The sequence below is a fragment of the Pavona decussata genome, unplaced genomic scaffold (genome assembly GCF_977016875.1).
Source record: "Pavona decussata unplaced genomic scaffold, jaPavDecu1.1 SCAFFOLD_161, whole genome shotgun sequence".
NCBI classification, from domain to species: domain Eukaryota; kingdom Metazoa; phylum Cnidaria; class Anthozoa; order Scleractinia; family Agariciidae; genus Pavona; species Pavona decussata.
The window spans coordinates 1,577,280-1,600,268 of NW_028145572.1; the positions used below are offsets into that span (position 1 = coordinate 1,577,280).

A 22,989-nucleotide genomic window follows, 5' to 3' on the forward strand; every position below is an offset into this window, starting at 1 on the left:
ACAGCACGCCCACTGTCACGAAGTTGTACTTGTCCAACTTCGGTTCACGAATGTGAATAAATTTGTTGGGACCAGAGCAAGCTTCTCTCAGCCAGGGGTTGCACTTTCCCTCTGCAACTTATTCACTCCTTTCGTTTTGGTCTCATGTTCAAAGGTAATTGCTTCAAGGTTCGCACTTTTCTTTGCGAAGTCACATATTTTCCTGCTGGAAGTTTTCTTGTACTTTCCCGCGCTCTACTTCGTTGGCCGTCACGCAGGCATCCAAGATGCCTATTCGCGACGAAGATGGAAGGTTTTGTGGAACTCTCAACCGTAAAGAGGTAGACGGACATTGGGAACGAAACTTCTTTATCTTGGACGAGGACGAATGTTTACTGCGCTATTTTTCTTATATGGTCGCCCAGGTGAGCCAGGAAATATTTGTCTAGCCTTGTCTTCACCGAGAAGTCGAGCACTAATTCAATATAAGCTTAATTTTCGCGTATTTGCTGGTGTGTTTACTTCCGTCTTTTTAAAATAATGGAAATATATTTGATTGTAGAAAGCTAACATTGATCCACAAAGCAGATATTACAGAGTGCACACTTTTCTAGAATGTCAAAACCAAGAAAAGTTCGCTCGAAGTCAATGCATGCAGGCTTTGGACGGCAGGAAATAACCTGTCCTGATCTCGCAGGATTTAGTTGAAATTCGACGGAAGAGCTTCGATTTATGCATGTAGTGTACTTTCACCATTTAGCAACCATTGAGAGATCAGTAGAAACCGCCAAACAGAAGCAATCATCATCCGTAATTGCTGTTATTCTGTTATAATAGGTCGAACCCGAGGTTAATTTCTAGGTCATTCTAGTCAGCGACTCTGCACCGCGCATTCCTGTGGAGCCGTAGACACATTCTTGAACCAGTGTTTTTACCGTTCCCGCCCTCCAGCTGTTGGCTGCGAGAGACCAATGACTCTTTAATCTATAGATACGACCCTGTGAAATTATTGGAAACTTGTTTCATCTTGTAGAAATATTAGTTCAAACAGTAGACGAAACACTCATCATTTACAAAGCTATCCAATAGAGACCAAATAGAACTTTATCTTTGTTTACAAGATGACAAAATACCGATCAATACTGGTGGTACATTTTATGAGCTGTACTAGATGTCTTTGATACCTTTATTTCCCTTATCTAAATATTATTGTAAAATACCTTTTTCGCATCTGTTTGGCAAGTTAAATGTTGTGACTGTGTTTTGATTAGGGTTTTCATAATCAAGGAAATGAATATAGTTTGTCTGGCTCAGGTTGAAAAATCATACTCTATTGGTTACTGGACACCTCATTAAGGCTATGGGAGTACTCTTCCTCCCGGATGCCAACCCCACCTTCAATGCTGTCTACTGATCTAGACCTGGGAGTAGCGATGGCACAGTGGTGAGAGCACTCGCCTCCTACCAATGTGGCCTGGAATCAATTCCCAGACTCGGCATCAAATTTACACACTCACAAAAAAATTAAATCTATGTTTCATATCCTGACATTGGATTTTCGTAGGCATTTGATGAACCAGTGCTTCCATTTTTACAAATTATGTTTTTTCAGGAAGAAAAGCCGAACTGGGATGAATATGATGGTGAAATTAACATCCGACTTATAACCAAGGTGTGATGAGTATGTAACTGTTTAAAATTTTGATCATAGTCATTTAATGATAGCCTAGGCAATTTGAATCAATAATTATTTATAAATTATCACTCTGCATAGGACATTGCAGTCTTCATCAACCTGATTGGTCATGTAGTCAAAGGCTGTAAGGAAATACACAGTCAGTGACTATCATATACCATGTTTTCAAAAGAAATCTATAGAAAAATAAAATTAATATAATTGAACGGTTCAGCGCTTAACTGACCCATGTCCCATTTCAAATTGCTTTTAGTTGTTTTGTCTAGAATTCACTGGAGCTTTTCCATGTGCCCTTATATTTTTTTCAGGAAATGTTGCTCCAATGTTTTATCCCCTGCTTAAATGTACTCACAAAACAGCGGATAAACATTGGAGCAACATTTCCTGAAGGAATTCAAGGCCACATGGAAAAACTCTGGTGAATCTGAGATAAAACAACAAAACGTGATCTGAAATGCAACATAAGTCGGTTATGCACTGAGCTCTTCCATTGTTCTTTTCTTGTTTTTTTTCAGTTTCCATCAAGTAATTGGAATTTTTTCCTGCAGTTGGGTATATTATAAAGCAAAAATTAGGCTGGTAGCCCTGTCAATTCTACTTAGTATATACACCAAACCAGTGGATAGACTTAACATAAATTATATGCTCTGATTGGCAACTCAAACTCCAGATAGTATTTTCAAATTCACCTCCTGACAGCATTCAACACATGAATGATTGTTTTCAAAAAGACGGAATGAACTATGTATTGATAAGAACAAATATATTATATTTAACTTTAGATTGAGGATAAATCAAAGAGTGATGACAAGTCAATGCCTGAAGGATCTTTTGGTAAGACATAATCTCTTTATAGTGTGGAAAATGTTAACCCTGTGTTGTCTGTGCTTTTTTGAGTTCTTGAGCCTTTCGGACGGAAAACTGCCACCTCCATAAATTCAAGAGCGTTAAAGCTATATATATGACAGTGAAACTTAGAGGATCCAAAATATGCCCAAAATGGTTTCATTAAAGTGCAATGATGACATCACATGATGTGGAACTTACATCATTGACTGGGTAATTATTAATATCAATTTTATTTATTATGTTAGTTACAGTTTTTCTTCTAATTTTTGACAGAGATTCAAACTTGCAAGGAGAGATTTTATGTGCGGGCAGACACGAAGGAAGGATCAGAGGAATGGATAAGAACACTGCGCAAAGTTGCTGTGAGTGGACAAGATAAATTATAAATTATTGTTATTTAATTATCTCTCAATTTAGTGTAAGGGTACAGTAGACAATGTGCTGAAATTCTTTTAAAAATGTGACAATAATGGAAGAGAATACATAATCGATTGTGATTATGGTTAATGCCTGATATAACGTTCTTGCCCTTATTATTATCATGTTATTATTACAGTTTTCCTTCCTTTTTTACTTCCTATATTTTCCATCTCCCTCCTATCATGCACATTTTTTCTCTTATTTTTCCTGCACTCTGCCCAGGTGAGACCTCAAAAAGTGTTTTTGAGTACAGTTCCCACCCTCATTTTCTTCAGGCTCCTACCTCCTTTTGTCTGCCTGTTTTGAATTTTATTGTGAGTCCCAGTTACAGTCAAACCTCTTTATTACAGACACCAAGGGGACCGGAATAAGTGTCTGTATTTTAGAGGTGTCCGTTTTAGAGAAGTAGACTTTATATGGATTTCGGTCTCTCAGGGACTGAACTGTCCGTAATAGAGAGGTGTCCGTATTATAGAGGTGTCCGTAAGGATAGGTTCCATTGTAATAGTTAAAGTAACAGGGACGCACAGCCATTGATAAAACTCAGTTGCTTTTCCATGTAAATATCCCCAGCAGTGGCCAGGTATTCGTTTCTTTAAACTCCCGAAGAATTTTCAGGTGGTCCAAGAAGTATTTTTCAAATCTGTTTTTTATCAATAATTATTGGTGGTAGTTTTCCGTGCAAACTAGCCCAGCCTCCCTCTTTATCTTGCAAAATTGTCAATGTTTCAACTTTTAGAACAATTAAATATTGCATTTCTGGTAATGAATGCTGTGCATACATGTAAAAAAAATTTTCTGGGTCTGAAAGAGTCTCAGAACTTTTGAGAAACATATGCAAGCATCACATTTCTTCTCACAATATTATGCCAACCTGATCAAACATGTAAAGATAAAGTGATAAATTCTCTCAACCTGTGTCACAAGAAATATAGAGAGAACTAAGAAGAGAACATGCTTGTTAATGTTGAGGCTTAAAAGGTTTGTGCTGGTGGTTTATAGGTGGATCCGTCCAAAAGACAGGAGCCAAGAGAAGACATAAAAAGCCCTCCTATTCAGAATGGTGAAGAAAGTGCTGACAGCAGTGGTAAGACAGAGCGTGTGTGCTATGAAACAAAAATCATCGCAGGTGTGGTCGTCAGAACCCCTGTCAGAAAGGTATGATTGAATGTTTGAATTTATCATCATCATCATCATCATCATCATCATTATCAGCCCTATTTCCCTGCTTGGGGAATATAACAGGAATCTTGTTCTTCCCAGACATCATTTTTTCCAGGCAATAGTGCCAAGGATCTCAACCCAATCAGTTGTCATTCGTATCTCAAAATCCTTTGGGCAGCATCTCTTCATTCCTGACCTGTAGTGCCCAGGTCAAATTTGTGCAAGCATGGGTTCTCTTGGTTCTGCATTGCAAAATATTGGGTTTGAATGTGTTGCTTCTGGGTTTGAAAGCATTACTCTATAACTGACAATATGTGGACACTGACAACAAGTTTGTGTGGGAGAGGTAATTGGTTTCAAATCACCACAAGGATCTTTTTGTGTCTACGGCTTCTAGAGAAGCGTAGACACTATGTCATCAGGTTGAGTGAAAGAGTGAAAGAGTGTAAGAGTGTAAATGCCACAGGAATCCCAAATGGAATCCTATCGAAAGCCGATGCTAATCCTCGACTGACCGAGATCTAAGCGATTGTATTTCCGGATCAGGACAATGGCGACAATACCGTAAATGATGTTTTCTGATGTTGATTTGCTTTTTACAAATAGTTTACAGTCAACCCAGGTCACGCGTGAACAGTATTTCCAAGAATGAAATAAACATTCGAATATCTCTTTGTAATGTCCGACGTGTGAATGGGATGTTGGACATTTCGCTGGAAATCGTTCTGAAAAAGACGCATTAACTGAAAAAAAGATTCAAAATACTTGGGAAACAATTGTTATTCTTGAAATATTCAATTTTGCAATGTAAAGAAAAATTCATAGCTTTATACCGTCAATAAGCTAGGGAAATTTATACGGGAACTCTGAAATCTTCAAAACTGACATGTAAATTTCAAAACTCCGTTCAAATTTCAAAAATATCGTTCACGCGTGACCTGGGTTGACTGTAAGTGATGATTTGAACCAGAATTCTGTAACTTCTGTAATTTTCATCGCAAACATACCCGAATTTACTGCGAGTGATCGCTTTGAACAAACACGGAGTGTCTTCAAATTTTACATGCGTGTTTGCACGCACGCAAAAAAAACTGAAAGTTTTTTGCCTCTTATAACAAATGCATCGTTTATTTCAATAAAATGTTTTGTTGGAAAAGCTTTTTGTTGATTTTTGTGTCTTTGTTAATTCATATATGCGTTTGAAAAGTGACAGATGCTAGATGCGCAATCAAGGACAATTTGCATAAGCGGGTTGAAATTTGATATGCCAAAGGTCTTCATCAACACGCCGTGAATTTTAGCAATTTTTGCGTTCAAGTGTGTTTTTCGGCAAATGATTAATAGGTAACCATATTATTTTACGTCAGAAAACATTTGTTTTTAACCGCTCTAGGAAAAAGTTAATTTATGCGAAAACCGTATGGAAACACAACAGGAGTCAAAGAATGATACTAACCACACATAAGTTCAGTGTAGATTAATTACTAGTTTCTGTTGCATTTTATGCCTACGTTTCAGATTAGAACTTTGCTTTCAGTACTTTATGTTTAGAACTCTGCTTCATTGCTTTCAGTACAAAGTTGTGGTTCACGTTGTAAGATTATATAATATATTGTTTATGTTAGAATAAAGTTACAGTTCTCTTCAAACAAAATGTTTGTGGTAAACAATACCAGCTTAATCTCTTCTCACCAGTATTCTGTGCAACATTTTTACAACCATTTTTTCATCTTTATCCTATTTCCACTCCTCCCTCTTCGTTTTCTTTTCAGTCTTATTTCCCTTTTCTTCAATTGTTTTATATCACATTTCTACACCAGTGCTGCAGTAGACACATGCAGTCTGAGACTGCCTATTTTTTTAGCTTATTACTAAAAATAATATTGTTTGTTAATTATCAGAATTAAAATGTTTTTATGCTTTTTGTTACTTTACTTTACACACACTGATGCTTGATTTCTTGCAGTTGACAGATTCTGATAGCGAAGCAGGAAGCCTCGCTGGTGATACATTGACGCGTTCAGGTTCTGCTGGAATGACCAGCATAATCAAACCAATCAAGGAAGGATATTTGGTCAAAAAGGGTGCTGTGGTAGGTGATGTGAAATAACCTTGACCATGATCACACTTCTGCAAAACGTATAATTATTTAAATAAAAGCGATTTAAGTTGAGAAAAAAAGACTAGTCAGACTAGTGTAGCTCAAGATGTGATTCTTTGGAAGAACCCAAGGCTGGTTGTGAAATAGCAAAACTGATGATTTTGTCTAGCTCACTTGAGTGTTCATGAAATTATTACTGTTCGTCTGGTTTTATTTGTTGGCTTCCTGTGCATGCACTCAGATGCAATCTCCATTTGCTATTTACCAAATGAATATCTTATTGACACAATCTAAGCCCAGTGGTAATTAAAAAATATTCTTCACAGGATCCCATAGGATCAGTTAGGATGTTGTAAAATCTTGTAAGATCAGCTGTGAGATCTTTTGAAGATTTTCTTCAGGGAATATTACAGTGCCACCTGCTCTGCAAGTTTCACATTTATACTCAGGACTCCACCTCTGCAGTGCTTGGATTTGATTAACCCTTGTCAGTTCCAGAAAAATCCATACCCAACCAATGGAATGTCATTGGAAAATCCTAGTGGGAGGGAGGCTCAATTGCAAGCCAAAATTTAAGAAGCAAAGTATGAAGCTAAACTGGAATTTCCTGGGGGGGAGGGGATCCAAAATAAAAATCTTCTGTGAGAGGGGGGGTATGGATATCTCTGGAACTTCATATTTCAAGGGGAATCCATCACAAAGTTTTCAGAAAGATAGCTAGCAAAAAGTTGTTAGTAAGAACTTTAATTTGTCTATTGTAATGACAGCGATCAAATGGTGTGAAGCAGTCAGTATTGGTATTTCCTCAATCTGACTGGTATTTTGTATAATTTTTATAGAACAATGCCTTTCCTTGTTGTAGTTCAGTTTATTTAACAATCTAACAATTTTTTATTTTTAGATCAGAAATTGGAAAAAAAGATATTTCAGGCTGGATAATTTCAAACTTGCATATTATGAAAAAGAATCAGTAAGCCATCAAATATTTTCACCTTGTTAGTTCTATTTAGTTCTTGCTAGGTTAATTCAGTACAGACTGTAAGTATTTTGACATCAGATCATTGTGGGTCACTTAGACTGAACTGAAAACTAACAGGTAACAATACTTCAAGTAATACACCAAACATGAGGAAGAGTGTATCATCCAATTTCCAAATGCTGAGAAGTAGGTTGAAAAAATGAGGTGCAGCTGAGTTTTTTTTTTTACCAACTTCAAGGTGTTTGAAAATAGGAAAATCCCTTTTGAGTGTTTGATATAACCTCTCAAACCATTAAATAAACAATTCTTAGAGAAAATCAAAGCAGAAGTTCACCAAATGTTTTAATTTCCAAACCTCCATCAAGGCAGTTCCTTTGTTCTACTTCATAAATTATTTTAAAATGAGTTTGGGAAGTTCTTATACAGTATTAGTTTCATGGAAAAAAACAAAGATTCACAAAATGAAAGAAAATAATTAATTCCTTGACAAAGATACTACTCAGTTTCAAAACAAAAGCCCAGTTACTAGAAAATACGAGTATTACTCAGAACAATTTACCTTTTTATCAGGATAAGGATCCCATCAAGATAATCCCCTCAGCAGACATCATTAAAGCAGGAGAAAGCCTTGGGTAAGAAATAAATCCTCAATTATCTCAACCCTTGTCCATTTATCTTTAGTGAAATTGTAAATTTATCCTGTACATATTGATCTTGATAATTATGGGACTGAAACTCTAATAATATTAATTGTCTAGTAAGTTTATCATCAATCTGAGAATCATTGATACCATTGCCTTCCTCTATCATTCCCAAACCTCATAAGAACAAATTCTGGGCCAATTGGTGCCCAGAAAGTCTAAAATACTACTTGAAAAGTTTATGGAAGTTGAGGCAATCTGTTTGCATCACTTTGAAGTATTATTTATTTCTGAAATCGAAACTAAACTCAGATTAAACTTGTGAATGATCTTAATATTAAAACTCTGGAAAGCTTAGACCTATTTCTGTTTAGCTCCAATTGATGAGGCTAAGAGATATATCATGGTATATAATGCATTTAAATTGCAGTGCTGATAATGACAGGGAACATGTGTTTGAGGTGGCCACACGTTCAAGAACATTCTTTATTCAGGTAATCAAATATGTGTCGTGTACACTGTATTTAGATCTGAGTTATTGATTAGAAACATCAGATGTTAATTAATGATGAAAGGGAAGAACATCTGCTTTCTTTATTCTTACTAATAATTATTAATAGTTTATTATTAATAATTGACTGTGTACTTTGACCACACTCAATTGAAGGGTTGAGAGCATAATCCTCTTACATATTAGAATTTTGCTTGCTTTATGATATTTTGTTATTGGCCTAATTGTTCTCCTTTAAAACTAAGCATAAACCAGCAGAAAAACTAAAGAACATTGTTCTCTGACAACATTGAAGGCCACATGGAAAAATTCACTCAGACAGACATTTTTGAGGGAAATGGGAAAATTGACCTAAAATTCCACATATGATTATCTAAAAGATGGTTAATTGCTCTCAGCTCTTCAATACATTTATTTGGGAAAATAACAGTCTAATAACAGGACCTCTAGGTTAAAATATCATTAACCTTGAGCAACCTGGATATGACATTATAACAATATTATAACTAGTTAATAAAATATCTTAATTTTGTGTGAATCACCTTCATTTGAAATTGTTCTGCTTCCTGCACAGTGCTATACAATGTCATGTGAAATATGCCCATTTAAACTAATGATCTCTTTGCTGTCTGTAAGTTGTTGTTTTAACTGATTTGTAGGGAAGTACAGCAGAGGAAATGCATTCTTGGATTGATGCTATTGCTGGTGTGTCGGTCAGAGGACGATCAACCAGTGAACCGGTTAGTTATTTTATAACGCAGTTTCAGCATAGGGGGCCCACACAATGTGTCTGTGTAGCCGATTGTTATTATATAGTAAATGCACTGGATTTACCGTTTGCTTCACCTATAGCGATATATCGCTAACTATGACGGCAGACAATCACCTATTCAAAATACCTAACGTCGTCCAATCAGAGAGGGGCAGTTTGTGGCTGGCACGTATGGATCTTGCGCATTCCAGTCGCTCAAATACTGTGGGATTTTGATTTTCTTCGAAGACTAGCTCCGGGCCGTTTGGATGGATTTTCAAGTTGAAGGTACGAGATGAATCGTGAATCTTTTGACCTTTATGCTGTTAAGTTTGAAAGCGGAGCGATGCGTTTTTTGGGGGAAAAATCGCTCCAGCGCTGGAACCCTTTCAAAACAAGGATTCCTCCCTTGTCCTTCTTATATATGGAACAGTCAATGGCGAACTCAAACTCCTTCAAAATCGCTCAAAAAACCGCTTTTGAGGTAAAAGGACGACTATATACCAAAGATAAGGTAATTCAATGTTTATTTATCATTGATTTATATACATAGCGATATATCACAATAGGTGAAGCAGACGGTAAATCCAGTGCATTTACTATATAATAACAATCGGCTACACAGACACATTGTGTGGGCCCCCTGTGGTTTCAGAAAATTTTCGTACTCCCCTCACCAAAGGTTTATTTGGCTTTGCACCCCCCTCCTCCCAAGAAATTCCAGTTTAGCTTCATACCTTGCTGCTAAAATTTTGGCTTGCAAGGCCCCCCTCTCCCTGGGAATTTCTGATGACCTTCCATGGGGTGGGTATGTATTTTTTCTGGAACTGTACATTTTACATTAATTAATGACACTTACGGTCAGGGAAAACAAATTTTTTTTAAGGTCAGGGGAAAGTCAGGAAACTTTATTTTTGTTTTTTATAGCCTCAATTTTGCAAAAGAATTTTCTCTCCGGCAACACTATAATGTCGTTTCAAAAAATATGTATGAGGGAATTGTTTTTTTGAGGCGTCATTGCCAGCTTTATTACCAAAGGATTTGTCTTGGATAGTCAGTGAAAATCGGTTTTTCACCAGTGTCGTTCCAGAAAATAACCATACCCCCCGCCCAAAAAGTTGTTTTGTTTTAGCACCCCCACTCCGGAATGTCCTGGCATTAAACTTCATATATAGGCGATTTCTGAGTTGCTGTGAACCTCATTATGAAAGTGAAGCTAAGTGCAAAGCTTTTCATATGAAAATAAGTTTTGTTTGCAAAGGAATGAAAACTAATCTGCACTTAGCCTCACTTTCATAATGAGGTTCAAAGTAACTCGGAAATGGCCTATTATTTAAATGTCATTTATTTTTTGTAATGTCTTTCGTAGGAAGGCAAAAAGGTTGAGGAATTAAAGAATGTAGGATATTACCAATATGCAGAAACCACTGCTCTCTAATGGATTTAATCTGATAACATCACACTTTGTGTGGTAATAAGTTCAAGTCGAAAAGTTCAAAACAAGATTGCATCCAGCAACGACTAATGGGGATTAAACATAGAGAGCAAATTCATAAATGGCATCCTTGCATGTTGGAAATAAAATGCTGTAGATGTGCACTGATAATGATTTTCAGGTTATGGTTAGACAGTGTAAAATTATTAAGTAAGATGGGCAAACTTTCCAAGCCAAATTAATTATAAAAAATATCGCCTCACTAACTTTTGTCAACATTCAGAAAATGTATACATCCCGACGTTGAAAACAAGGGCAGCCATTCGTGAATACAATATTATTAGTTGCAGAGTACATTGTGTTATACATGTAAAATGTGAACTCTCCCAAGGAGAGTAGCTGGGTAAAAAGTATTGTGAAATATTTGTTATTTTATGAAGAAATAACTTCAGCCCACTTTAAGGATAGTGTCTGCTTAGGTTTTTGTTTTGCAATTATACAAAAATGCGAACGTTTCGTAAGATAATTTGTGAAAATAGTTTAGCCATGAGAGAGGTATGTGGGGAGGGGTGGCAGATGTGGAACATTTGATCTACTTTTCCATTAACCATGTGGATCCAGGATACGCTTGATTGAAAAATCATCAGTTCTGTTAAGTGTTTGATCTATGAGCTTATTTGCATTTGTCTTGTTAAAGATAAAAGCATGTGCGGCCCTTGGAGCTTAAAATTTACATCTTTCTCACAGACAAAGAGAAAACAACACATAATATGTTCATGCTAATTAGATCACCCCATTAATCCATCAGGTCGTATGGTTTATAACTGATGCTTTGGACAGGACAGTTTTTTTCAATTGAGTGTTTTTAGAAGGAAGGTAAATCACCCATAGTATGAGGATTTGAACCATTGGCGAGAATTAAAATAGCAAATTCAAAATTCAAAGAAGTTTAGTGCCCCATGTTGCATATGACCCCCCCCCCCCCCCCCCCCAACCACTCTCAGCAAGTGTGTATGTATTGGTGCCTTGAGACTTAAAACTTGTTCAATACTGGCTGAGAACTTGAAGCAATAGGACTGTAATCAATGGCATTGAAGTTAATAGGAACGTTATTTATAACATTATTTTAAACATGTCTAGCAGTTTTATCACTTCTGTGCTTGGTTGTTTAAGTTTCTAGTTTATTTACTGGTATATGCTTGCATACTGTTCTATAGTTCTATTGTGCGCAAAAGAAAAATATATTTTTGTTTCATGTACACAGTATGTGAATTTTACATATTTTTGCATTTAAGTTGAGGGAAAACTTGGGTTGAGATAAACCATTGTAAAAATCATAAAATAATTAATGTATTATTTTTCAAAAAACAGTAAGACGGTCAAGCATGAGCCAAAGTTAATGTATCTTTGTAATAGCAAATGCCAAAGGTTGCTTTAAATATATTAAATATAGTAGGAAGTCTGGAGCCAGATTTCACAAAGCTCTCCTCAGTTAAGATGTATCCTAAGGATTGGTTAACAATATATTTCTGTTTTTATGCCAATAATAGGCTATTGTTAAGGAACAAATACCCAAAACTTAATTAACGTACGAGGCCTTTGTGAATCTGGCCCCTGGTTGTTAGTTTATGTGGGAATGTCAAAAATACTGGGCATATTCATTCATAACAGGAATTATTTGTACTGGGATATGTTGCTGAAGAATTTTACAAGGACCAATGGGTTTCACCTTATTTTTCCCATTGGCAAAAAAACTTGTATTATTTTGATATTTCTTAGGCTTGCATATGTTTTGGAAATGTTTTGCCAGAAGTGCTGTAAATAAATTTATTTTAAATATTTTAGTATCCTATGTACCTAATTTATCTTGCCAAAGACATTTCTTTGCAATATCCAAGTTGTTACAGTAAACATGTAGGTTTTTTTTATTGTAGATTTAAATATATTTTATAAATGTACTGCAACCTTTTGGATGTCAATAAAACATCATAAAACGTCAAAGATTGTCTCATTTGCTGTTGTATAAGTATACCGATTTATTTGCCAACAAGCCAAGCCATTTTTACACTTCATTTCGCTGATGGAGCTTCTGCGATAGAAGCAAAAGCTCCAAATTTAAAACCTTTATCTTGAAGAAAAGAATTTGCACAGTCACATTTAATTTTTACTTTCCGGAGATAAGAATGAATTTTGCTGCTAAAATTTAAACTTGCTTTTGGACATTTTTTCCGAAGAAGGTGGTTCAGCTTATAGCCAAGAGTTGAAAAAAAGTACTTTTTTTTCCTCACAGTGTCAAGAACAAATAACTCTGGAAACAAAACCAAAATGAACAACTAGACCCAGTTGTTCAAAGACCAATTAAGCTAATCCTGGATTAACATGAACTTTGATTCGAGTTTACAGTCAATCCAGGTCACGCGTGAACAGTATTTCCAAGAATGAAATGAACATTCGAATTTCTCTTTGTAATGTCCGATGTGTGAATGGAATGTTGGACATTTCTCTGGAAATCGTTCCGAAAAACGACGCATTTACTGAAAAAAAATATTCAAAATACTTGGGAAACAATTGTTATTCTTGAAATATTCAATTTTGCAATGTAAAGAAAAATTCATTGCTTTATACTGTCAATAAGCTAAGGAAATTTATACGGGAACTCTGAAATCTCGTTGGCGATTTTCAAAACCGACATGTAAATTTCAAAACTCCGTTCAAATTTCAAAAATATCGTTCACACGTGACCTGGGTTGACTGTAATTACTAACCAAGAAAGATTCTTCAAAAAGATTCTTGTCCCTTAGTTTTGACTTAGACTTTCTTTACCATTAGCTTAAAATTAGCTCTTAGAGACATACTTATTTAACAAGCGAGATAAAAACCTCGATTAACTTTTAATATTGTGGATTAGCGTTACTCATCTTTTGAACAACTGGGCCCTGATCTATGACTTACAAAAGATTCAATGACAATAATACGACTGGTAGCAATGTTGGTGGATCTAACAGAACAACACGGCAGCAATTATGATGTACAGTCAAGAAATGGTTTATACAATACAGAGTATCATGATACTAATCCATTTAAAAAATACTTGGTTAAAATTACAAATTTAAGGCCTTTGGAAGCATTTGGCACGTGGAAGCATTCAGATTTTTCACCAAATGAAAACATTATTATTGTTAAGTTTAGAGTGCAAGCTATTAATGGAAGTATCTCTCATATAAAGCAATGGAGTCATTCCGATTCTTCAGATGTTAATTAAATGCTTGTAAATTTTCCTGTATTACTGTGGCAAGTTTTTTTTTTGTTGTTGTTGTTTCCATTGATATCAGAAGCTAGGAAGATAGATGTAGGATTCCAGACTGTCCAATCTAGCCATCTGGAGCAGCGTGATCGATCGATGTGCCACTTCACATTTCGTTACATGCACTTTGAAGTAACAAGACAGTTAGGTTTCAAATGGCTGTGTTTGCGACCTTGAGTTACACCTTGCCAATAGCTTGCAGTCTTCTGTGCAGGAAGAGTGATGTCAGAACATTTTTAGGAAGTGTCTTGAGCTGCTTGTGTAGAGTGGAATGATACTTGACAACTGCATCAGCACACAACCTAATCAAAAAAGAACCAGTTAAGGACGGTGCCTACTATTGTTAATGCGCATATGTTCTGCGCATCTCGAGATACTCAGGTTTCCTATGGGTGGTGCCTACTAGTACAGGAATATTTGTGCACGGTTTAAAACTATACGGAGAAAGTAGAGCTTAGCAAATGCTTTTGGTATCTCAAAAGAAAATGGAGGGTAACCATGCATTTTTCAGAGATAATTAATCTTCAATTTAGGAAAATAATCCCATACATTGCTTTATATTTTGGCGCTTTTTCGGGATATTATTGCTTAGTTATCTCTGAAAAATGCATGGTTACCACCAATTTTCTTTTTGGATTCCAATAGCCCTTGCTAAGATCTGCTTTTCCCGCATAGTCATAAACCGCACAAAAATGCTTCAGTATTAGTAGGCACTGTCCTTAACAACATGTCATGAGTGAATCCTTACCATTTAACAAACCTTGATCTGTCAGTAATCTCAGAAGGGTCCACCCAAATGTACTTCCCCTTGCATACATAACATGGATTTTTCTATTGCATATGAATAATTTTTTTCCAGGCACTGAAGTTTCAAAACACCCATTCTTACAACACTGTAGTTAGTACATTTTCAACTGTCAGAAGTTATAAAATATAGCATGCTATATGAGGATGTATAATGAGATGTGGGATTGTTAAGTTGTTACATATTAAATATCCATACTTCTCCCATGGTCATTGAAGAAATTTTCTCTAAGACCCTCCCCCCCACCCCACCCCCAACCACCACACACCTTGAAATTCCAGTTCAGCTTCATACTTTCCTTGAATTTTTTTTGCCTTTGATCCCACCCCCACCACTCTGAAATTTCCAATCCCTCCTGTGAAGGATCTGGAGATTTTCTCAAACCACACATTCTTGAATTTGTGCAAGACATATGTGTTAATGAATCATTCTATAGATATAACAACATCAGAAAACATGGTACCATTAAATAACTTCTTGCACTTTGTAAAATAGTACTCAACACCTGATCCCTGAAGTGCAGAGGTGGATGGTGGTGAATAACTACGAGGCAGGGAGGTAAACATCTACCACTATTCACTTACAATTTAGTGACGAATATTGTTTTAGCATCTACCAAACTAGTGAATTTGCCACTAGAATAAAGCACTCCTGACCATTTTTTTTTTTTTTTTTGACAAATTTGGAAAACAACCTGTGTGCAGTACCACACTGTCGCGTTGTGCGAACAATATCACAGCTAGAACTAAAAGACACAACTAAACAATGGAACTTTTAATAAAGAAGCCAGCTACAAGACACAATGCACAAGGCTGCAAGTGTGGTTACATGGCTGGGGCAGACCTGGTGTCCAGCGGTCTAGCATGACATGCCACACACACTCAGGACAATACCAAGAAGTGAAGTGCAAAATAATACTATCCAGAGTTCAAGAAGATAATTTATTTAGAAATATGTGTGAAAAATGCTATCCACTGGTTTGGTGTAACTTGAAAGAAAATGCCTTGTACTTGTAACAATAATATTTGATTTGGGAGTTTCTTACCAATTCAGAGGTTGGGGGGTAAATCTAAAGATAAGGACACTGGATGTGTGTTCCTGAAAAACAAGGTCACAAGATTAGGCCTACACAATTCATGTGATTGTCTACTGTCACTTCCTCAAGATGTGATTAACATTATTTACGTCTGTTAAAACAAGTTGAGTGACCATTGGAATAATAGTTGTTAATTTCAAATGTTTTCCAAGAATAGAATAGTGAGAGTGACATTACAATTACAAACTACACCCATGTCAACTCTGTAGGTAACATTTGTATGCACTGTTTCTTACTTGACTTAATGTTACTCTTATTAATAGTACTCTTCTATAACTTTCTAGTCTGTTAATACTCCCATATTTATCTTCAAGTTGTTTATTATTTTTAGATTGCAAAAAGCAACATGCCAGCAAGAAGAGAAGCAGAACCATGTAAGTTAAATTTATTTAGGATCATGATAACAGTGCAACAAACTCAACCAGGGCCACTGAAAAAGCCGACACTTTGAAATTTTAAGAAATGTTCTCGTTTTTGATTGGTTTACAAACTACCAAAGAAGACTCCTTTGTTGCAAACGTGACCTGTGATTGGCTGATCAGTGTTGGGTGGCCCCGGTTGAGCTGCACTGTAATATATAGATATTGATTACCGGTTGATCTCCTAACACTGATGAACTACAACCTCCAAAAATAACAACTTCTCCAGGTGAAGCTGTACAACAAGCTGTATGCCACATTCGGGTCATTGGTTTGCTGGCAAGAGGAAACACAAAGTAAAATAATACTGTTCATTTTAAGAAGCAAGCTATTTAGGAATAATAATAATAATAATAATATTGTTGTAAATAAATATCATTATTAAATAATAAATTTGGTACCAGTAAATGGTCTAACCTTTGTATTAAAGGGACTCCCAGCTGAAACCAACTCATAGTTGCAGTGTCTAGAATGTATGCATCTCCTGAAAATATTGAATTCAAAATTGTTATAATAAGCAGCTTTTAAGTGATTTCTATAATAAGAAGGTCAAAGTTATCATAAGCACAGGCAGTGGAAATGGATTGGGGATACCCTGAGGAAGGAGAACTGAGGATAACATCGCAACAATGGCTTTTGAGTAGAACCCTCAGAGGAGAAGAAGAAGTAGACCAAGCAGTCACTGAGGAAAATGACTGCCAAAGATCCAGAAAGTATGGCATGAACATGGAGTGATGCCAAAAAGATAGCAAGAAACAGGGTTTGATGGAAGGTGGTGGCCCCCACCAAGAGAGCAAAGAGGATTAAGTCAGTACATCATAATATTATATATAATCATATGGACAATCTTTAAGGGGTGGGTCATTGTCCCCTTGTTGGGGACCTATAAGGTAGTGAACCCTTTAGTTAGCAAATCCGGCAAGGTTGAACCTAGCAGGGCTGGCTGACATAACTCATAGGATCGTTGAGGCACTGAAGTTGCACCACCACAAGGTGACAAGGTGCTGTGTGGTTCATCCATGACAGAACAGGAGTGAGTGAATGAATGAACAACATAGTCATGAGCTACATACAACTATTGCCTCAAATTATGCCTCTAAACACTTCAAACATTGACTATAATAAAAGAAAATGTTTCAAAGTACTAATAATTAATGGCCCGTAAAACTTAACTTCAGCTATCAGCTTCCTTGGATCTATATTTTATTGCCATCTTTTGAAGCACAATTTTACATACCGTGTAGCATGAAAATTTTGCGGGTTCCTATTTTTGCGGATTTTGCGGATTGACCACGATCCGCAAAAATTAGTTCCCACAGAAAAAAATACCCGCAAAATTAAACGCCGCAAAAAATAACTCCCTTCAGTCAAATTGAAAACTTTGCTTGTAATAGACTTGTGCCACTGGGCGTTATAAATTGGACTCAAACAAGAACACGGACATGATTTTCCATTGCAAAAGGCAACCAGAGCTTAGACACATACGGTAGTCTGTTTCGCAAACAAAACAATGTGTAAAGAACAGAAAATGTAAAGTGTACAGTAATTCAGTACATTAGATTGGCACGAATGGAGTCATCTGAAGGAACACCATTTGCTAGGGCGTTTCCGATGCCAGATCTTTTACATCCATTCTCAATGATTGCGAAAGTTTTCTGCTTCTTGAACGATGAATCGCAAAAAATAGTTCCCACCAGAAATTTTAGTCATCTCGAGGCGCAAAAATTTGTTCCCGCAAACTACAAAATATTGCCAATCCGCAAAATAAAACTCCCGCAAAATTTTCATGCTACACGGTAGTCAACTACATATGACAATTTGTGTATAACTGCTTTAAAACGTTAAGTTCATAAGAGAATTACTTCTTAATAATCATAATTTTCTCTTACCTAATGCTTCCTCATCATTGCTGAAGCCACCATAAAGAAACAGATGTCTGTCACTGACGGCAGAGAAAGAGTGCCATGTTCGCCCTTGAGGAACATTTCCTGTTGTCACAATACTAACAAAGGAAAGGATTTACTACCAAGTGAATAATTTTAACATTTGCCATAATTATTTAAGATAATATTTAAATTAAGCAGTATTTACCTGTCACTCCACTCTAAAGAATCCAAGTTGAGAGAATGTAAATCGTTCCATCGTTGATCCTGTTAAAACACAAATTAAAGAAATAAAACCTCTTTTGGCCTTAATACGCAATCCAATACCTAAGGGGATTAAATGGTCACTATTGTTTGGTCATAAGTTTATTGACAGAGTGATTTGAATCTTAATGTATCTGTGAGTGACCTGAACATGATACTTCAATGCAGAACAATATTGAATGAGACAATTTTTCATTATAATTAAGTTAACAATAATAATCAAATAATAGTACCAAGTATCTTCCTCCAAAGACATAAGCAATATTTCCAAGTTTAGCAGCTGCCTGTGCTGCTCTTGGTGTGGGAGCTCTACCCTGCAATAGATAAAAAGCAGTGATGTCATCACAAATTACTTACTGAAAATTTTTCACCAAACTTATGTCAAACCCACTCTTGCTAGGATTTTCCACTAGTCCCCCCTTCCTCCCCTGCCCCATGTATAGATGCCTACTTCACCAACCACCCAAACATCTTGTAACAAACATTGTTTTAATAACATTTATTAATTTTTCATTATTAATAATAAGTTATAGTAAAGTTTAATAACAATAGCCCAGCATTGAACAACCATGGAAGATTTACAATAATATTTAAACACAAGAGAATCAGCAAGTTTCAAATCAGGCAAATAACTAACAAGGTATCCCTTGATCTCCCACACATTTTGCCTTGAACCTTGCCTCAGCACCTCCTTGGCGTGCATTATAACTCATTACTTTTACAGCTGTAGATACCTTTGTTTGTGGCTGACTCCATTTTAAACTACTTGTATCCAAGACAAACAAATGGCTGTTCCATCCTCTGTTGTCCTAAAAGACCAAGTTGTTAATTATTTCTGAAAACATACATGTACAGCAAAGAGCATAATTTTGATGTTTACTAAGTATCACCATAGATAGTTTTATGACTTGTGCTGTCTTTTAAAAAGCCCACAAAAAAATACAAAATATTAATGACATAAAAGACTTTATTAAAAAGAGTTATCGGACGAGCATGCATGTGATGGCAAACCGGTTAATTGCTGTTTTAATAACGTCCAAACTTGCTTTCCTTTACTGGACAAATAAATAACTGGTATATGAATACTGTAGGGTAACAAGGACACTGGGAAAAAAAACAGCTTGGCTGAGGCACTTAATTATTTAGATTACTGGCCATTGTTGATTGACTTCTAAGTGTCCAGAATAACATATTATCAATGGTAGAAAATTGTTTAAAAAAAAGAACTTACTGTAAACAGTTCCTCATTGCTTGTGTTAAATGTGAAGTATCCACAGGCTGTGGGGTCCACTGTCTCGGGGTTGGGAGCCATGCCATATCCTCCAAAATATAGAATCCTGCATCAACAAAAAAAATAGTTTTAACAATGGTTTATTACAGCCAGAAAAGTTAAAACATAAATTAATTAAAATTAACTTTTAATTTCATTTTTAATAAATACTTTCTCATCAATTTAGTCTAGAGTGTAGTATGGTGTTGAATTAAAAACAAATATAATTTCAATCATTGCAAGTTCTAATTAAAAATGCCTTGCTGAGGCTGCTAAACCTAAATGTATATCTTTTGTAAACTGCTTGACACGTGTAACTTGACAGCAAATATTATTATGCTGTGTAAATACGTTGAATTGAAAACCAACCATATGAACCGATCAGATACTTACTGATCATTGTGAGTCCAACAACAGAGCTTGTCTCTTTCTGAGGGAGGATTCCCTTGGATCCTGTGTGTCAGATCTTCCCACACAAATGTTTTTAAATCTAAAACAAAAACCTGTAAGCACACACAATTAATCAATCTTCTGGCTATGGGAAAATCATGACCTACGTAAATCTGTCCCTAGGGGGTGGGGAATGGGGAACTCACAGAGCTCTCAGTAAGGGCCATAACCTGTAACACCTGTTACCACTGAAAACCCTTGAAACAACCTCGATGCTAAGGCTGATCTCAACTGTTACATCAGTTTACTCAGAAAGTAGCAAGACTGGTACGGGCGTGAAGCTCAAAGCAACACATGGCTAAAGCCTTAATGACAGTCCTGACTCACGTATAGTGATGTGGAAGAGTTGCATTCTGGCTTGTTGGCCTTTTGGGGGTCCAGCCTCATGGGTGCAAGCCTGGTGGGATTTTTGGGGGGTTTAACAACTCTGCCTCTTTTGCACCCCTTCCCTCCCCCCTGCCCTTCGCTAAATGAATATACTCGATTATCCAATTACCCCCTCCCCACCCCCACCACCACCACCAAAGCAACTTGCAAACTGCAATGAAATATTTATGGCTGTTACTTTTTAGACTGAATTATAAATTTACTCTAAACTCATTTTATAGTTAGTCTGAGTCCTAGGCAAAAACACTACGAAAAATTAGAAATTAAATTAGTTCGCATACTACTCTAGTCCATGATAAGTCATTCTGTGAGAAAAACTCACGGTAGAAGATGGTCCACCATCGTAGTGTCCAGCAAAAACATACATTGATTTACCGCCAAGTATGCACGCTGATGACCCAGACATGGGAGGCGGCTCCTCTCCACTTGTTTCAACACATTTCCTATTTAATGATCAGAAACAAAATGTCATTTGTCAGTTAAGTGACCATCTTTCACACAAAATACTTAGAACCACAATGTGTTTTGCATTTATGTATTGTGGGTGTTGGAAACAATTTTTTTTCTTAAAAGGGGGTCTATCAGACTTTCCAAGTGTACTGAGTAGCCAAAGAGTTAATTTTAGTAAAGGAAAAAATCCAAGTTATAGTAACGTTATGTAAGCTATCAACCTAACAGATGGAGAAAAGGATCAAAGAGGATTTGACGTTTTGGTAACAGTATTGGCAGTAAAATTACACAGTCAGATGATGAAAGATGACGATAAAGCTCCCTGGTACACTATAACCAGTCAATGAATTTCTGCATGCTCTCACATATTTGACAAAAACACATCACTTTGTATAAAATCAGACAGTAGTTGTCAGAAGATAACAATCGTCTGATGTGATTTAACTTTCATTGATATTTTTCCCACAGTAAAGCATGTACATTTTGGAAATTAATCAAAGTAACAAAATAAATAACCCCGCCCAGCTTTCTGGTGTATTGGATGATAATACCCTCAGCTACAATGTTAAAGCTTGTCCTCAAAACTTCACAGTTACCCTCAAAGCTAATCACTTCTTGGCCAACAATTCATTTTCCAGACAATCTCTCAGCCTCAGGCATCATCATCCGATACAGTAATAGCCCGTGTTTAAGAACCTGGGTTTTAAGAACCTGTTAGGCTAAAATTTTCATTTTAAGCCCCCTCCACATAAGAACCTATTTAGGCTAAAATTTTAAGTTAGGTTCTTATCAGTGGGGTTGCTGTGAAAGTGTATAGGTAGAAACTGCTGAATTAAGATCATCATCTATTTAAAAGTAACTTGAAATAACTATTTTTTCTTTCAAGCTTAAGTACCATGTTGTATGTCTATTGCGTTTGCCATTATACTGTATTATGAGATGATATTTATAACATATATAGTATATTCAGATGAAATTCATATGAAAATATAATAACCTATTTTAAGAACCTTGAGAGCCTAAATTTGCTTTAAGTACCATTTATATAAGAACCTATTTAGGCTAAATTGGAAAATTCAGGTTCTTATACGTGGGCTACTACTGTATTGCGAGTTGGACTTCCGTTGCATAGCCAGTCAGATTTATTTAGATGTTTGTTTAACAGTTGGTCATTGGGTTATGTTTGACTTAGTCAATGTTAGCAAATTGCAGTATTCATAACAAAAAGTCTTTCTAATTACCATGTAGAGGTCTCAACACAGTACAGCCACACTTCATTACTGGGGTGATATTCATCAGCCATAAAATAAACTCCTGGAAAAGCTACCTCAGGGCCATGCTGCAAGTCAATCAATCAGAACAAACTGAATTTTGCATGTGAATTGATTAATGTCTGAATCCTAACAGTATGGAAAAACTTACCACTTACTTTTTTCTTTGGTATTTCAAGAGATGTCATTTTCAATATTATTCTAAAGCACTTTTAATAATATTTCAAGGTGTAGGTCTCCAGCAGTTTTACTCGCGCATTGCGATTTTATTTGATTTACTTTGAAGAATAAGACAGTGGCTCGCAGTTTTCCCCCAAATTTCAAAATCCTTCCACGGGGGTGGCTACTTCCTTCCTTCCAGTCCCTGCTGAAACAGAATGCATGGGGGGGAGGGTTAGGGGGAGGAGGGTTTTACACGGGTCTCTCCCTACTAATGAGGCCGACCCCGTCGTTGCACACTGGTAGGAAATAACAAGAACCCTATTCATTCTTATAAATTTCCTTCCAATATTTTGACCCAGGTCGAACGGGGAGGTCTATACACATTGGCCATGAAAGCTTGTTTGCTGTGTAAACTGGAAGGTACTTACGCGATAATAGCCTCCCCAGACTACTATATAGCCGTCAAAATGGACAGCGACATGGCCACTTCTTTCTTTCGGCTCTTCCGTACCATTTTTGGACGGGAAAACAAATGTCATCTCTTTACCATTGATATTCTCAGGAAAGTCTACATCGTCTATGGAAAACAGTCAATAGAAAATACAGACAGCACCGGCGCAATGAGTCTGGGAAATATTTTACACCACCACGTGACTACTAATGTTGGATTTTATTGGCTCGTTCAAATCTGGCTCGGAAATC

General features: G+C 36.3%; 2 protein-coding genes across 2 annotated transcripts; one reads left to right on the forward strand and one right to left on the reverse strand.

The window, feature by feature from the left end:
- The first annotated feature begins 70 nt into the window (after positions 1 to 70).
- On the forward strand, positions 71 to 12,527 carry LOC146464674 (pleckstrin homology domain-containing family A member 1-like). The gene is made up of 11 exons (XM_085129498.1): positions 71 to 404; positions 1,592 to 1,651; positions 2,458 to 2,509; positions 2,798 to 2,886; positions 3,947 to 4,102; positions 6,075 to 6,200; positions 7,111 to 7,179; positions 7,759 to 7,820; positions 8,260 to 8,323; positions 9,000 to 9,080; positions 10,461 to 12,527. The coding sequence occupies exons 1-11, from the start codon at positions 267 to 269 to the stop codon at positions 10,527 to 10,529; spliced, it is 966 nt and encodes a 321-aa protein (XP_084985624.1). The 5' UTR covers positions 71 to 266; the 3' UTR covers positions 10,530 to 12,527.
- Positions 11,771 to 22,868, reverse strand: LOC146464675 (kelch domain-containing protein 2-like). The gene is made up of 13 exons (XM_085129496.1): positions 22,716 to 22,868; positions 22,096 to 22,193; positions 20,727 to 20,847; positions 19,961 to 20,070; positions 19,529 to 19,634; positions 19,032 to 19,106; positions 18,531 to 18,611; positions 18,242 to 18,300; positions 18,040 to 18,152; positions 16,568 to 16,634; positions 16,324 to 16,426; positions 15,681 to 15,733; positions 11,771 to 14,132 (listed from the first exon to the last, which is right to left on the reverse strand). The coding sequence occupies exons 1-13, from the start codon at positions 22,824 to 22,826 to the stop codon at positions 14,009 to 14,011; spliced, it is 1,221 nt and encodes a 406-aa protein (XP_084985622.1). The 5' UTR covers positions 22,827 to 22,868; the 3' UTR covers positions 11,771 to 14,008.
- Between the last annotated feature and the right edge of the window lie 121 nt (positions 22,869 to 22,989).

What these genes read in the sequence shown, in the direction of transcription:
- LOC146464675 (XM_085129496.1), bottom strand. Translation starts at nt 22,826, where the DNA reads ATGACATTTGTTTTCCCGTCCAAAAATGGTACGGAAGAGCCGAAAGAA. An exon ending in TCTGGGGAGGCTATTATCGC is followed by an intron (nt 22,194 to 22,715) that starts GTAAGTACCTTC and finishes ATTGACTTGCAG; the next exon opens with CATGGCCCTGAGGTAGCTTT. An exon ending in GCAATGAGGAACTGTTTACA is followed by an intron (nt 19,107 to 19,528) that starts GTAAGTTCTTTT and finishes TTGGTCTTTTAG; the next exon opens with GACAACAGAGGATGGAACAG.
- LOC146464674 (XM_085129498.1), top strand. Translation starts at nt 267, where the DNA reads ATGCCTATTCGCGACGAAGATGGAAGGTTTTGTGGAACTCTCAACCGT. An exon ending in AATGCCTGAAGGATCTTTTG is followed by an intron (nt 2,510 to 2,797) that starts GTAAGACATAAT and finishes AATTTTTGACAG; the next exon opens with AGATTCAAACTTGCAAGGAG. An exon ending in CAAGAACATTCTTTATTCAG is followed by an intron (nt 8,324 to 8,999) that starts GTAATCAAATAT and finishes ACTGATTTGTAG; the next exon opens with GGAAGTACAGCAGAGGAAAT.